The 13,064-nt window shown below is 38.9% G+C and overlaps 1 protein-coding gene across 2 annotated transcripts in view; it reads right to left on the minus strand.

Moving 5' to 3' along the window:
* Positions 1-6,351: 6,351 nt before the first annotated feature.
* Zgrf1 (zinc finger GRF-type containing 1) overlaps positions 6,352-13,064 on the minus strand; it is a 59,139-nt gene continuing 52,426 nt past the window's right edge. Inside the window, exons 24-28 of one of the 2 annotated variants that reach the window (XM_021648741.2) lie at positions 11,982-12,105; positions 9,590-9,766; positions 9,320-9,454; positions 8,382-8,643; positions 6,352-8,206 (exon numbers count right to left, since the gene is read on the minus strand). In XM_021648741.2, the coding sequence (XP_021504416.1) occupies positions 8,070-8,206; positions 8,382-8,643; positions 9,320-9,454; positions 9,590-9,766; positions 11,982-12,105 (835 nt within the window). In that variant the 3' untranslated portion in view covers positions 6,352-8,069. The remainder of the gene's footprint in view (positions 8,207-8,381; positions 8,644-9,319; positions 9,455-9,589; positions 9,767-11,981; positions 12,106-13,064) is intronic. The other variant, XM_060392720.1, reaches the window with a different exon arrangement.

The raw sequence follows: 13,064 nt of genomic DNA on the forward strand, positions 1-13,064 counted from the left end.
TGCTGAGATCAGCAAGTCCCCCCTCATTCCTCCACTAGTCCCTCATTCCTTGCCTAGGCTAGCCCATAAAACAAGCTGCTTGCTGTGCATTACATTTTTGCTCGTGCCCTGATCTTGTAACCATGTGATGCCACTGTGCTTACTTTGATGGGTGTCATCACCCATCCAAAATACCGGATAGGTCCTGGAATACCCAAAAGGACCCACAGAACAATGAAAGGTGCCATTTGACCCCACCCCTCTCCGACACACAGAGAAATTTTATGGTATATGGGTGTTTCGCCTGCGTGGATGGCTGTGCCTCGTGCTCATGCGTGCTAACCAGAAAGGCCAGAAGAAGGTAGCAGAAACCTTGGAAATGGAGTTACAGAAGGTTGTGGGCGGCCATGTGAGTGCTGGGACTTGAACCTAGGTTCTCTGGAAATGCAGCCAGTGCTCTTAATTTATGAGTCATCTCTCTAGCCCCTGGGCAGGAGGAGGAGGAGGAAGAGAAGAGGGAGGAAGCAGAGGGGGAGGAAGTGGGAGAAGGAGAAGGGGGGAGGAAAGAAGGACACATATCAGAAGAGTAGACAGAACCCAGTATTTTGTGCTTCTAGAGTCTCACAATTTTCTCTGTAAGGGAGAGTATCACTTTGGCCCCAGAGGCCGAGGTTAGAGCGGCATGTCACTAGTCCCTCATTCCTTGCCTAGGCTGGCCCATAAAACAGGCCTCATGGAGGTTTGAGGTAGACTATCCTGTTCCCATGTCCTAATTTTTTATACACGTGAAACAAACACACAAATTCACATGCTCATTTATTCCCACTCGGACTGGTCTAATCAGACAGTAGAAAATTAAGGAAAACCAACAACTAAGAGTCTAACAGAAAATACTTAGTCTTTAACCAACGTAACTAGCGTCTTTGGGTGGAAAGAACGGAGTCTTAGGCAGAGGTGGTCAGTATTTTTCCTTGACTGTATAATCAAGTCACATTAATGCAACTTGGACCAAACCTCCTTTCTGCTCAGGAGTAATCACGAAGCAGGCATTTCAAATCAGTGCTAAGCTAATGTTTTTAGAGCAATTATTTAATTTTCAAGGCCCAATTATCTGTCAAGTAAATCACCAATTTCCAGTTCGTTCTTATTTAATATAAAAAAATCTAATTAGAATAAAGCTACTTCACAGCTGCCTTCAAATTAAACTGTAGTTGAGAGCATGCAGCCTCAGGGGTTGGCCTTGGCATTCTCAAATCAAACATGTTTGCTCAAATGTGAAAGAATAATGCAAAAAGTTATGTTTTATTTTGAAGTTTCACATCGGGCTTTGTAACTTCAGAATTTAACATGTAATACGTGCTTCCAAAGACAGGACTGGCGGTGGAGGAGAGACTCAAAGCACATACATGTGGTCTTTAGCCCACTTTTGATTATCAAAATCCTGAGGTTTGTAAGAATTACAATTAAGCATCATTCCTCTTTGCTCTACGTACTATGCTGGATCACAGCTTAGAGACTTGCCCTTTTTCTATTATGTTTTCTCTATTAATTTTTGTTCGTATATAAAATAATGCGTTTTGTGAGAGATCGCATACATCCTCACTGTACTTCACTCCCTTTCACTCACCCCTTACCCTTTTTCTTCTGTGGGCCCTCCTTCTTCCCAGATAATCTCCCTTCTGGTTCCATATCATATAGGTAGAGACATGCCTCAAGAGGAAACATGTAATATTGGTCTTTCCCCCATTACTGTCTCTTGTCCCTCCCCAACCCCCACCTCCCCTTAGATGCCCTCAACTCCCATGTCACATGTTTAAAAATCTGTATTCTGCATCTAAAAGAAAAAATGTTTGTCTTTCTGGGTCTGGCTTATTTCATTTAATATGGTGATGAGTCCTCTTATTTTTCTGGGACTGTAATAATTTTATTGTCATTTATTGCTGAATAAAATGTGTGTATGTGTTTCTTTATCCACTGACCCACTGATTGGCATCTGGGCTGGCTCCCTATTTGGACCACTGTGAATAGTGATGCAACAAACACAGGTGTTCATGTAGCCCTGTTAGGTTGACTGTACCCAGAATTTCAACAGCTGGGTCATGTGACAGACCTTCCAGTGTGCCTGCATTAGTTTATATTCCCAGCAGAAGTGCACAGGGGCTCTACTGCGCAGCGGTGGTGCACGCCTTTAAATCCCAGCACTAGAGAGGCAGAGGCAGGCAGATCTCTGTGAGTTCAAAGCTAGCCTGGTCTACAGAGTGAGTTGCAGGACAGCCAGGGCTACACAAAGAAACCCACCCAATGTCGAAAAATAAATTTAAGAAAAGAGAAGTACAATTTTGTTTTTGTTTTTATATCCTGGAGTTCTCATCAGCACTTGTTATTTGTTTTCTTGATGATAGACAATGACTGGAGTAGGATGAACTGTGATTTTAGTTTACATCTAAGGATGCTGAACATTTTTTAAATTTATTTACTGGCCATTTGTTTTTCTTTCTTTGAGAACTATCCAATTTATTTGTTCATTTAATGAATTGGACTTTTTGTGAGTGCTCACTCATTTGGTAATTTTTGTTCTTTTGGAGGGAGAATGGGTGCCGTGCCATGCCATGCATATGGAGGTCAGAGGACAATTTGTGGGAGTTGGTTCTCTTCTTCCTACATGTGAGTCCCACAGATAAAACTTAGATTTGCAAGCTCAGTGGCAGGCACCTTACCACTGAGCCATCTTCCTAGCTTGTCTTTTTTAGTTCTTTGTAGATTCTGGATATTAACCTCCTATCAGATGTGAGGTTGACAGATTTTCTCCCATTCAGTATGTTGTCTCTTCATTGTTGTTTCCTTTGCCATGCACAAGCATTTTAATTTCAGAAATCTCATGGTCAGTTCTTATAATTTTTTTTCTGTATTAATTGGGGTCATTTCCAGAGAGTCCTTGCCTATATTCTGATTTCCAGATATTTTCCTTTAGTAGTTTCAGTTCTTACATTTACACATTTAATCCATTTTTAATTTACTTGGGTATAGGGTGAAAGGTATGGATTGTTTTATTCTGCAGACCAATATCCACATTTCCCAGCACATTTATTGAGCACGCTATCTTTCATGCAGTGTATATTTTTTACGCCTTTGTTGGCTATAGCTATATGGGTTTGTTTCTGGCTTCTTTACTGGATTCCACTGACCTTCACGTCTGGTTTTGTGCCATATAGTTTAACTACTATAGTCTGTAGTATACTTTAAAATCACATATTATACCAGCACCAAACTCTCTACTAAGATTGTTTTGGCCTCTCTCTCTCTCTCTTTCTTGTGGTTCTAAATGATTTTAGGATTGTTTTTCCCAGTTCTCTGAAGAATGGCATTGGAATTTTTATGAGGATTGCTTCAACTTTGCTATAAGCCTTTTCATAATATTGATTCTGTCACCCTGTCAGCATGGAGAAGCTTCCCATCTGTGTCTTCAAATTCTTCCCTCTGTGTTGTGAAGATTTCACTGTAGAGTTCTGTCCCTAAGTTTATTCCTAGAGACTACGCTTTAAAAAATAATTTATTTCATGTGTGTGAGTGCTTTGTCTGTGCACCACACGCATACCTGATGCCTGAGGAAGTGGTGAGACTCTATGTGGGTGCTGGAAATCAAATCCTGGGTACTTTGCAAGAACAGTGCTCTTAACCACTGAGTCAACTCTCCAGCTAGATTTAGGATTGATTGATTGATTTTGAAGCTACGGTAAAAGATATTTCTTGTTTAAGTCTTGACTTCTTTCTCAGCAAATTTTATCATCAAAAAGGGATTTGTCTTCTTTTATGGTTTTCATCTCTTTTATATCCTTGTTGGTATAATGTTCTTGTAGAGGTATACAATTTACCCTTGTTCATTCAAATGCTGATTTCTCTACCCCATTCTCTGGTTTAAACCTGGACATTGCATTGTGATGCTTATTTTAAGCATCACCTGTCTCAAGTTTATGTAAACATGCCACCATTTGTTCTCTGTATTGTCAATAAAAACAACCAGCACCAACAATGAGCAATGGAAAGAATAGGGTGGGACATCTGGTCCAGAGGGGAGGAGAGAGAAGCGAGTGGGAGGAGGGCAGAAATCAGAAATCGGGAGAAGTCTTGGAACCATGAGGAAAGATGAACTGGACCCAAGATACAACTAAAAGCAAATATAATGTGGGAAATTCTGAATGGGAGGAAACTATTCGGGCTTGAAGGTTTGGGATGGAGTAACTACTGCCCAGCATTGTGCTCCAGGTTAATTAAGTAAGTCGTAGTCTCTGTGTGGTGATTTGGGTATACAGCTGGTTTAGGAATAAACCAGTTTAACTAAAAGATAAATCAATAATAAATATCAATATCAGACAACAATCTCTTTTTTGGGGGGTTACTGTTCCTAAAACTTCAAGCCCTATAATGGATTAAAATGGAAAGAGCAGATACCTTTATCTCTTGGTTTTTGTGAAAATGCTCTCAATTTTTCTCCCAAAATATTGGAACTCCTCACTATGTAGACTAGGCTGGTTTTGAATTCACAGAGATCTGCTTATTTCTACTTCCCAGGTACCACTCTGACCAATATACAAATCAGATTAAATTTCTTCTTTGATAGTTAGACACACACACCAACTTCTGATTACTGTTAGCACCTTATCTCCACTCCATCCCCATTTTCCTGCCTGCTTCTTCCCTACAAGTCTTTTTATTGAAGTATATACCTCCTATTCCTACTTTCTCATGAAAAAAATTTTAAACTATCTTTTAATTATTTATGCATACAGTATTTTGCCTTCATGTACACCTGCATACCAGAAGAGGGCACCAGATTTCATTACAGATGGTATGGTTGCTGGGAATTGATCTCAGGACCTTTGGTAGAACAGCCAATGCTCTTAACCTCTGAGCCATCTCTCCAGCCCTCTCATAAAAATTTTATCAAAAAGAGAGGTTGATTTTGTCAAAACACTTTTCTGTCTCTATTGAGATGATCATATAGTTTCTGTCAGAATCTATTACATGGATTGATTTATGTTTATCATCCTTACATTCCTGGGATGAAACAAATCACTGCATGCTGTTCTTGGGCACAATGTACAGGAATTTTATTGAGAATTTTGTCTGTGTTCATTAGGAAATTCTGGATTTCTTTGGTCTTCATGTTATGTCTATTGATGAGAATGGGATATTGAAGTTGCCCACTCTTACTATATCTGGATATATCTTCTTTTATATAAAGGAATGGTTATGTTTTTGTGAAAATGAGCACACCAAAACACGGTGTACACATAATTGTTATATATCCTGTCAGTAAAATGTAATGGCATTCTTTTACCGTATGAATTTTGGTTGGGGTCTACCTTACCAGAGTTAATTATAGCTTTGGCTTGATATACCAACTCCCATCATTTGATTCTCTCTGCACATATCTGCCAGAGAAGTGTCTTTCTTATAGACAACAAATAGATCTTGTTTTTCAAGAGTTAAATCTTTTTAATGACAGATTACATTTTGAGTTATTGAGAGAGATTTGCTGGTTCTTATAACTTTGTTAATTTTGTTATTTTCCTGTTTGGTTCAGGAATTGTTTTTCTTTTATTGTCTTTCCTTCTCTATTAAGGTTTTCTTAATAGAGTTGAACACAATTAATTTTTCCCTAGCTTTTTTATCTGTTCCTTTTAGGAAATTTATTTTGTACTGTCAGTAGGATTCTTTAATATCTTCTGCAATGCTGGCTTGGGGGTCACAAGTTTGTTTAGTTTGTGTCTGTCTTGAAATGCTCTTTAATTTCTGTCAAATTTAGAGGATAATTTTGCTAGATATTTGACTGGCATTTATTTACATCCACAGCTCGAACTCATTCCATCCTTTCTTGGCTTTCACTCTCTACTAAGAGGTCTCTTGTAGGCAGGTTTGCCTCTAGGAGATGGTACTGTTCTCACAGTTTTCAATTTTTTTCTCTTTCTTTCTTTCTTTCTTTCTTTCTTTCTTTCTTTCTTTCTTTCTTTCTTCCTTTCTTTCTTTTTTGAGACAGGGTTTCTCTGTGTAGCTTTGGCTGTTCTGGATTTTGTAGACCAGGTTGGCCTCGAACTCACAGATTTGCCTACCTCTGCCTTCCTGCTGTCAATACTGTTTGTTTTATAGTCCTGGCATTTTAGTGTTACACAGATATACATGAAGGCGAAACAATCATGTACATAAAAATAAACAAATCTTAAAAATTAAAGTAAATAAAAGACAGACATATCTCTTTATTAGTTTAAAAAAAAATAAAATCATGCCAGGCAGTGGGTCATAGGCCTCTAATCCCAGCACATGGAAGGCAGAGGCAGGTGGACCTCTGAGTTGAGGCCAGCCTAGTCTAGAATGAGTTCCAGAACATCCATGGCTACACAGAGAAACCCTGTCTCAAGAAAAAGGAAAAAAAAAAAAAAGTCACTTCAAATCTTGCACCAGCTAGCCAAGAAAAGGCTCAAAATTAAGAAAAAGAACATGGGAGGTTTGAACAGCAAAGCACAGGAATCCAGTTTAAATAATAGTTGTGTAGATTACATAGGCCACAGGTAAAGCACTTCCTTCAAATATTCCTTATGCGTTATAAAGACATGTGGGGAGTCTACCTTTTACTCACGTGTGGATGAACACTTAAAAGGGGTTAGTTAGTCCTTGGTTGGAGATGGCTCAGCTCGACATGTAAGAGCAGTCGCTGTGCAAGCATGGCGACCAGAGTCTGGATAACAGCACCTATATGACATGTCAGGTGTGAACTCTCATGTCTGTCAATCCAGAACTGAGAAAGATGAAGGATGACAGGAGGATCACAGAGGCTTGCTATCTGCCAACTGAGCTGTAGGTTCAGGGAGACCCTACTTCAAAGGAATAACGTAGGGAGTGGCTAAGGACACTTGCAGTCACCTGCCCTGCACATGCACGCACGCACGCACGCACGCACGCACGCACGCACGCACGCGCACACACACACACACACACACACAGAACTGCTGCTGTACCACAAATGTGGTTGGATTTACTTGTTCTTTTAAGAGTTCCACAGGGAGAGTTATAACTCTATAATATAAATAAATAATAATAATAGCTACCACTTTTTAATTACATTAATTTAGTTCTGTGTGCGGGGTGGGTCCTGTGAACCATTGCATGTGTGTGTTCTGAGGATAACCTTCAGGAGTCAGCTCTCCCTGCTATGTAGCATGCCAGGGATCTAGGACTAAACTCTCAGGTTGTCAAGGTTGGCAGCAAAGTGCCTCTACTTATTGCATATCTTGCCAGCGCTAGAATGGTATTTAAGAACAATTTTCTGTAGTCTTAAATTCTAAAATAATTCTCAAAGTAAATATTAAATGACTTGGGTCACTAAAGTGCTTTACTTGCTAAAAATAAATATACTGATATCAATTATGATCAAGACTTTGCCATTTTTTCCACCTAGATATATAAGAATATATTTCTTTATTAACAATACAAAGAATCACGTCGGCTCAAAAGTGATTTAAAACTTACATGTACATATTCACAGAGACTATACAGAAAAAAGGTTAAGTATGTTAATGATTATCTAAATAGTGAATTTCTAAGTAATTTTGTTTTCCTTTATATAGTTTCTGTATTTTATACATTTTTCTATAAGAACATGTTAGTTTTATAATAAAAAGGGTTTTTTATCTACTTACTCTACATATATACTTGTAAGTACTGCTCAGGGAGGAGACCTGAAGAAAATGGATCGTCACTAGTCCCTGTCAGTTCACCTGGACACTTACGGAGCACCTACTGTATGAGGCATATTGCTCCCCTGCCTCTTCTGTATTTATTTAAGTCTTTACTATGAATGTCTTTAGTTTTAAAATGGGGGGCGGCAACACATGGATTTCAGTCCCAGTGCTCCAGCTCCGAGAGTGTACTAAGGGCCTGATAGGAGCTGTGCTTCCACACACAAGCTTTTGGGACAGTCATGTAGTTTATAATGCATACTGATTATTTTCCGAATGTCTTCTTGCCTCTTATATAGAAAGGTTCCAATTTTACAACAATTTCAACATCCCTGGCCATGCTTTTTGTTGTTTTTGTTAATGAGATTTATCCTTAGATTTCTCTTTCTCCTTTTTCTTCTGTTTTTCTTCTGCTTGTTTTTCAAAATAATTTTTAAGAAGATGGTCCAGCTGTGGTTCACACTGGCTTGCATGTTGCAATCCGTCTTCCCTTCCTTGAAAGATACAGAACATGAGAGCTGTTCTTTACTCTTCAGGGGTTTCCACACTATTGTCCCCTAAGTTATTGTCTCCCAACAGGACATGGGCCCCACGCAAACCACCCAGGAATTAACCCTACCAAGTCAGTTTTAATTAAAAATGCTTCAAATAGGTACATTTTTATTTTACCTTCACAGTGCTGAATCACACGCCCCCACAGTCGATTTTTCCTCAAACAGGATAGACTTCCCACAATCAGCAAATGTCTCCTTCCTCTGGTCAGTGCAACATTCATTCGTTTTTCTGAATCAATGAATCCTACTTGTCTTGTCCGCACGCAGGACAGAATAATGATTTCCTTTTCAGCGCCCTGAAAGGCATCCACTGTGGACACCTGCACAGCTTTAACATCAGGAAGGCCGACATCCACAGCACTGAGTAAATGGAAAATCTGTAGAGAAAGAAACAGGTTCATAAGGTGCAGAGATTAGGAAGAACCAGTCTCCAACCTGGTCAATGCAACCATTTGGAGTAAGCTAATTTAGGAATATTTTTATTTCTATCTTAGAAAGTATCTAAAACTGAAAATGACAATAATATTATTTATGAAGCATAATCAAAAGTAATGATTACTTTATTGCAGGGATTTTACTTGTACATGCTAATTTGAATAAGTAGCTAATAATGAAAAATAAGAAATACTAAGAGAGAAAAGATTACAAAATTCTGTTTAGCAGTAATTGGCTGTTATGTACATTAATACCTGGTGCATCAATGCTTGATTTACTGATGAAATGTAATAATGCAAGAACATTTTGAAAAACACTCTCAATCCCATCTGTCCCCAGACACAAAGCATACACCATGTTTTCCTCCTCTAATCTGTTTATTTGCATTTTGTCCCAACAGCTGTATACTGAATTTAATTAAACCTTGTTAGATTTACATTGAGTTATGCAGAAAAAAATCCAGGTCAGAAAATACATCAGTATGTTCCTTTCTAAGTACACAGATGACAGTCCAAGAGGTTCAGGCACCAAGTCAACTACCCCAAGTGTAAGACCAAATATTATAATGTAGAATACGATGTTTAATATGTGACAGACATCATCACATGTAGCACCCACCTTGTACATCTGCGATTTGTATAATGTTATCACCCCAATCATGGAGCCCGCTACTCCACTTGCTATCAGTGATTGGATTAGCTTGAGTGTAAAAGCTGCTTCTGCCACATTCTGAAAGCTGTTCTCGCTTTGAACCTGGAGTAAGAAACAGATCTGAAATTATCTTCCCAGAAAGGCTACGGGAAGACTAAGTAAAACCATATAAACAACAACAATAAAATTAAACCAAGAAATTAAGCAGTGATTCCCATCAACACTGATGTCATTCACCTGCTCTGCTCCTGCGACATTATAGAAACACAGCGTGGGCAGCCACTCCAGTACAGGGCTTCTCTCTTTCTCTGAAACACCATTCACCAGGCTTCCTTCATAAAATAGATCATTAGCTATGGCACTGATCACAGGGTGACAACGGTATTGGGTCCTCAACAAAATGGGTTTGTGACCCTATGAAATTTTAGATAGAGAAAGACAAAAAATTAAAACACAGCATTTCCTTTTCTTTTCTCCCCCTAGGGAAAGAGAAATCCTATTTAAAATTTGTTAATGTTACATCATGCTCTTAGATAAATTAGAACAATGAGAGAACAAACTACAGATAAATATTTTAAAGGAAATTATTAAGCCGAGTGATGGTGGTACATGCTTTTAATCCCAGCACTCAGGAAGCAGAGGCAGGTGGATCTCTGTGAATTCGAGGACAGTCTGGTCTACAGAGCAAGTTCAAGAGCAGCCAAGGCTACAGAGAGAAACCCTGTTTCAAAAAACAAAACAAACCAAAAACCCCAAAACAAAAAAGAAATTATAAATGTGTTCATAAAATATAGAGTAAATCAAACCTTAATGTTCATGGTCCCCTCCAACATTATGCTTTCTAATGATAAGAATAATGATTTGGCCTAATGATTAAGGCATTTACCATTACGCAGGCCTGGTATATATAAGCCTGTGATCACAGCTCAGGGGAGGCTACGGCAAGCAGATCACAAGGGCAAGCTCTATCTGGACTGGACAAGAAGTTTAACATCAACTTAGTGAGACACTGTCCCAAAATGCCAAGTGACAAGAAGGTCACTGTACTTGCCCAATACACGATGCCCTAGGTTCATCGCCTGCTACTGTTGACAGTCTGTTCACTTTCTTCCTTGGATAAAGCTACTGTTTCGCTCAGAACCTTCAAAGCAGCCCCAGCTCTCATACCTTGTCCTAGCATCCAAGTCTCACCACTCCAGTGAGTTTCTGCAGCACATTATTTGCAAAACTTTCTGGTGTTATTAAAACATCTTCAGTAAGTGCAAAGAATGAAATAACAAATACTTATATAGCAAATGTAGAATTAAGGACCTCATAAACAAAGAATCTGCTATGAGAAACACAAGAACAATGAAGAACTCAAGCCTCATTGCTCTATGTGGCATAGACTTGTTGAAGATTCTAAGTCTAAATCAGCACACATGTAAACCTAGGATGAAGCCTCAGGTATAAACATACTGCAAGGACCACTACTTGTCATAGAAACAACTAGGATTTCAGTGGTAGAGAGGTGACTAAATTATGGAGAGCCACACAACATAGTATTCGGTGATTTCTGACAACACTGATGACTGCAAATCAAACAATGCTGAGGGAGCAGTAGCTGTGTTGGGACAGAAACCTAGTGCTCAGGGAGAAGGAAGCCTTCCAGAAAGAAGGCTAGAGGTTACCAGATACAGGAGGGAAGGAGGAATTAGAAGTCATCAGTTAATAAGTACAAAGTTGCTACTGGGATGATTTAAAAAACAAAACAGTATAGAGTTGGTGAGATGGCTCAGGGGGTAAAAGGCATTTGCCATCAAGCCCAATGACCTGAGTAGAGAACAGATTCCTGTAAGTTGTCCTCTGACCATCCACAGACAGACACACAAATAGTAAACAAAAAAATTTAAAAGATGGTACATACATACAACAGATTTTTATTCAGCTGTAAAGAAAATAAAATTATGTAGTTTGTATAAAAATTGATGGGACTGGAAATCAGAATGAGCCAGACTCAGAAAGCCAAATATTGCACTTTTTCTCTCATGTGAAACTTACATTTAAGTGTATATACATTTTTATACACACACACAGAGAAAGACTATCTGAAGGAAGCAGGAAGGCAAGAACAAGAGAGTAATGGAATACCTATGTCAGGAAAGGGAAACTAGTTGGGGAAAAGTTGACCAATAGGAGTGGGAGAGGAGCGGCATGGGTGAGCTTGGGGGTGCAAATATAAACAAAAAAGAATAACATGTATGCATGAATAAAAGTCATGATGAAACCATTTTGTGCATGCAAACAAGGAAAATAAAAATTATGGAAAAAAAAAAGCCTAGATCTGGGTAGTGGTTGCTGGATACCTAGACAGATGTAGTGTTGCTACCAAAACTGTACGAAATGCCACTTAACTGTTCATCTTAAGTTGAACACTAACGGATAATAGAAGTTGATGTCCACAGAGAAACACTTCTGTTTTAAAGGCACACTAGAACAAATGGATTCAACTTGTCCTTAAGATGAGCACTTTCTAAAGAACTCCAGTTATAAACTGTTTAAGAAAAAGGATAAGGTACCATATCTTCATCCTTTATCTACCCGCACAGTATACAATCAACAATAACTCAAAGTATTTAGAAGTACATGCCATTAAGCAAAGTCGATTAAAGAGAGTTTGTTCCAATCCATTTTCATGAGCTGCATCAGAACCCTGAATTGTAGGAGGCAACTGTTTGGGGTCTCCAACAAGAATTAGCTTTTCACACTCAAACCTAAAAAGAAACAATTTAGAAAGTTACTCTAAGCAAAGAGAAAAGGTATACAGATATTATTTATTGCACTTTCCAAAATGTATTCTAAGAATTCAAAAGCAGGAAAAGTCCTAAGAGCTAGCATGGCTCAATAGTGCCAGTTAGCATGCTCAAGGCTTCGGAATGGTACTTCAAAGACTCTTTGGGTTAGAAGATGGCTCAGTGGTCAAAATGCTGGGAGACCTAAACTCAAATCCCTAGCATCCATGCAAAAGCTGGGCACTGTGGCAATAGCACAAATTCAGAGTGCCAGTGCGGGGAGGTTAGGGACAAAGGACTACAGGCACTCACTGGCCAGACTGGCCGAAATGGTGAGCTTTGGACTCAGTGAGAGACCCTATGTCTAAAATAGGGGAGGATGGCTGGAAAGACAGCTCAGTGTTAAGAGAACTTGTTCTTGCAGAGGACCCAGGCTCAATTGCCAGCACCCACATAGCAGCTCACAACAGTCCATATCTTCATTCCAATTCCAAGTCGCACATAATACACACACACAAGCAAAATACTCATACTCATTAAGTAAATAAATAAATTTAAAAAAATAAATAAATTTAAAAAAAAAAAAAAGAAAAGAAAAGAATGTGAAGAGCCAAGAAGGCATACACTGTTTGTCTCCTTCTGGCCAGCACATCCACACACATCTATGAGCACACATGGGTGAGCACCGACACATACACTTTTTCACTTAAGTTACCTATTTCCACATAAAATTTATTAGGCATACCTTGCCTCCGCATAGTCAGTTTCACAGAACACTTTTGAGAAACAGTGATCTTAAGACCACAGACACTTTGAAGCTGCCTTAGAATTCCTTGGCTTAAACTCTGTTTTAGGGCTGAGATAAACAAGGCCCTCAGGACGAACTGAAAAAGTCAGTTTGGGGAAGTCCTAGTCTCACAGACAAACCTATCTCCAAATCT

Source organism: Meriones unguiculatus, chromosome 10 (genome assembly GCF_030254825.1).
Source record: "Meriones unguiculatus strain TT.TT164.6M chromosome 10, Bangor_MerUng_6.1, whole genome shotgun sequence".
Classification (NCBI taxonomy): Eukaryota; Metazoa; Chordata; class Mammalia; order Rodentia; family Muridae; genus Meriones; species Meriones unguiculatus.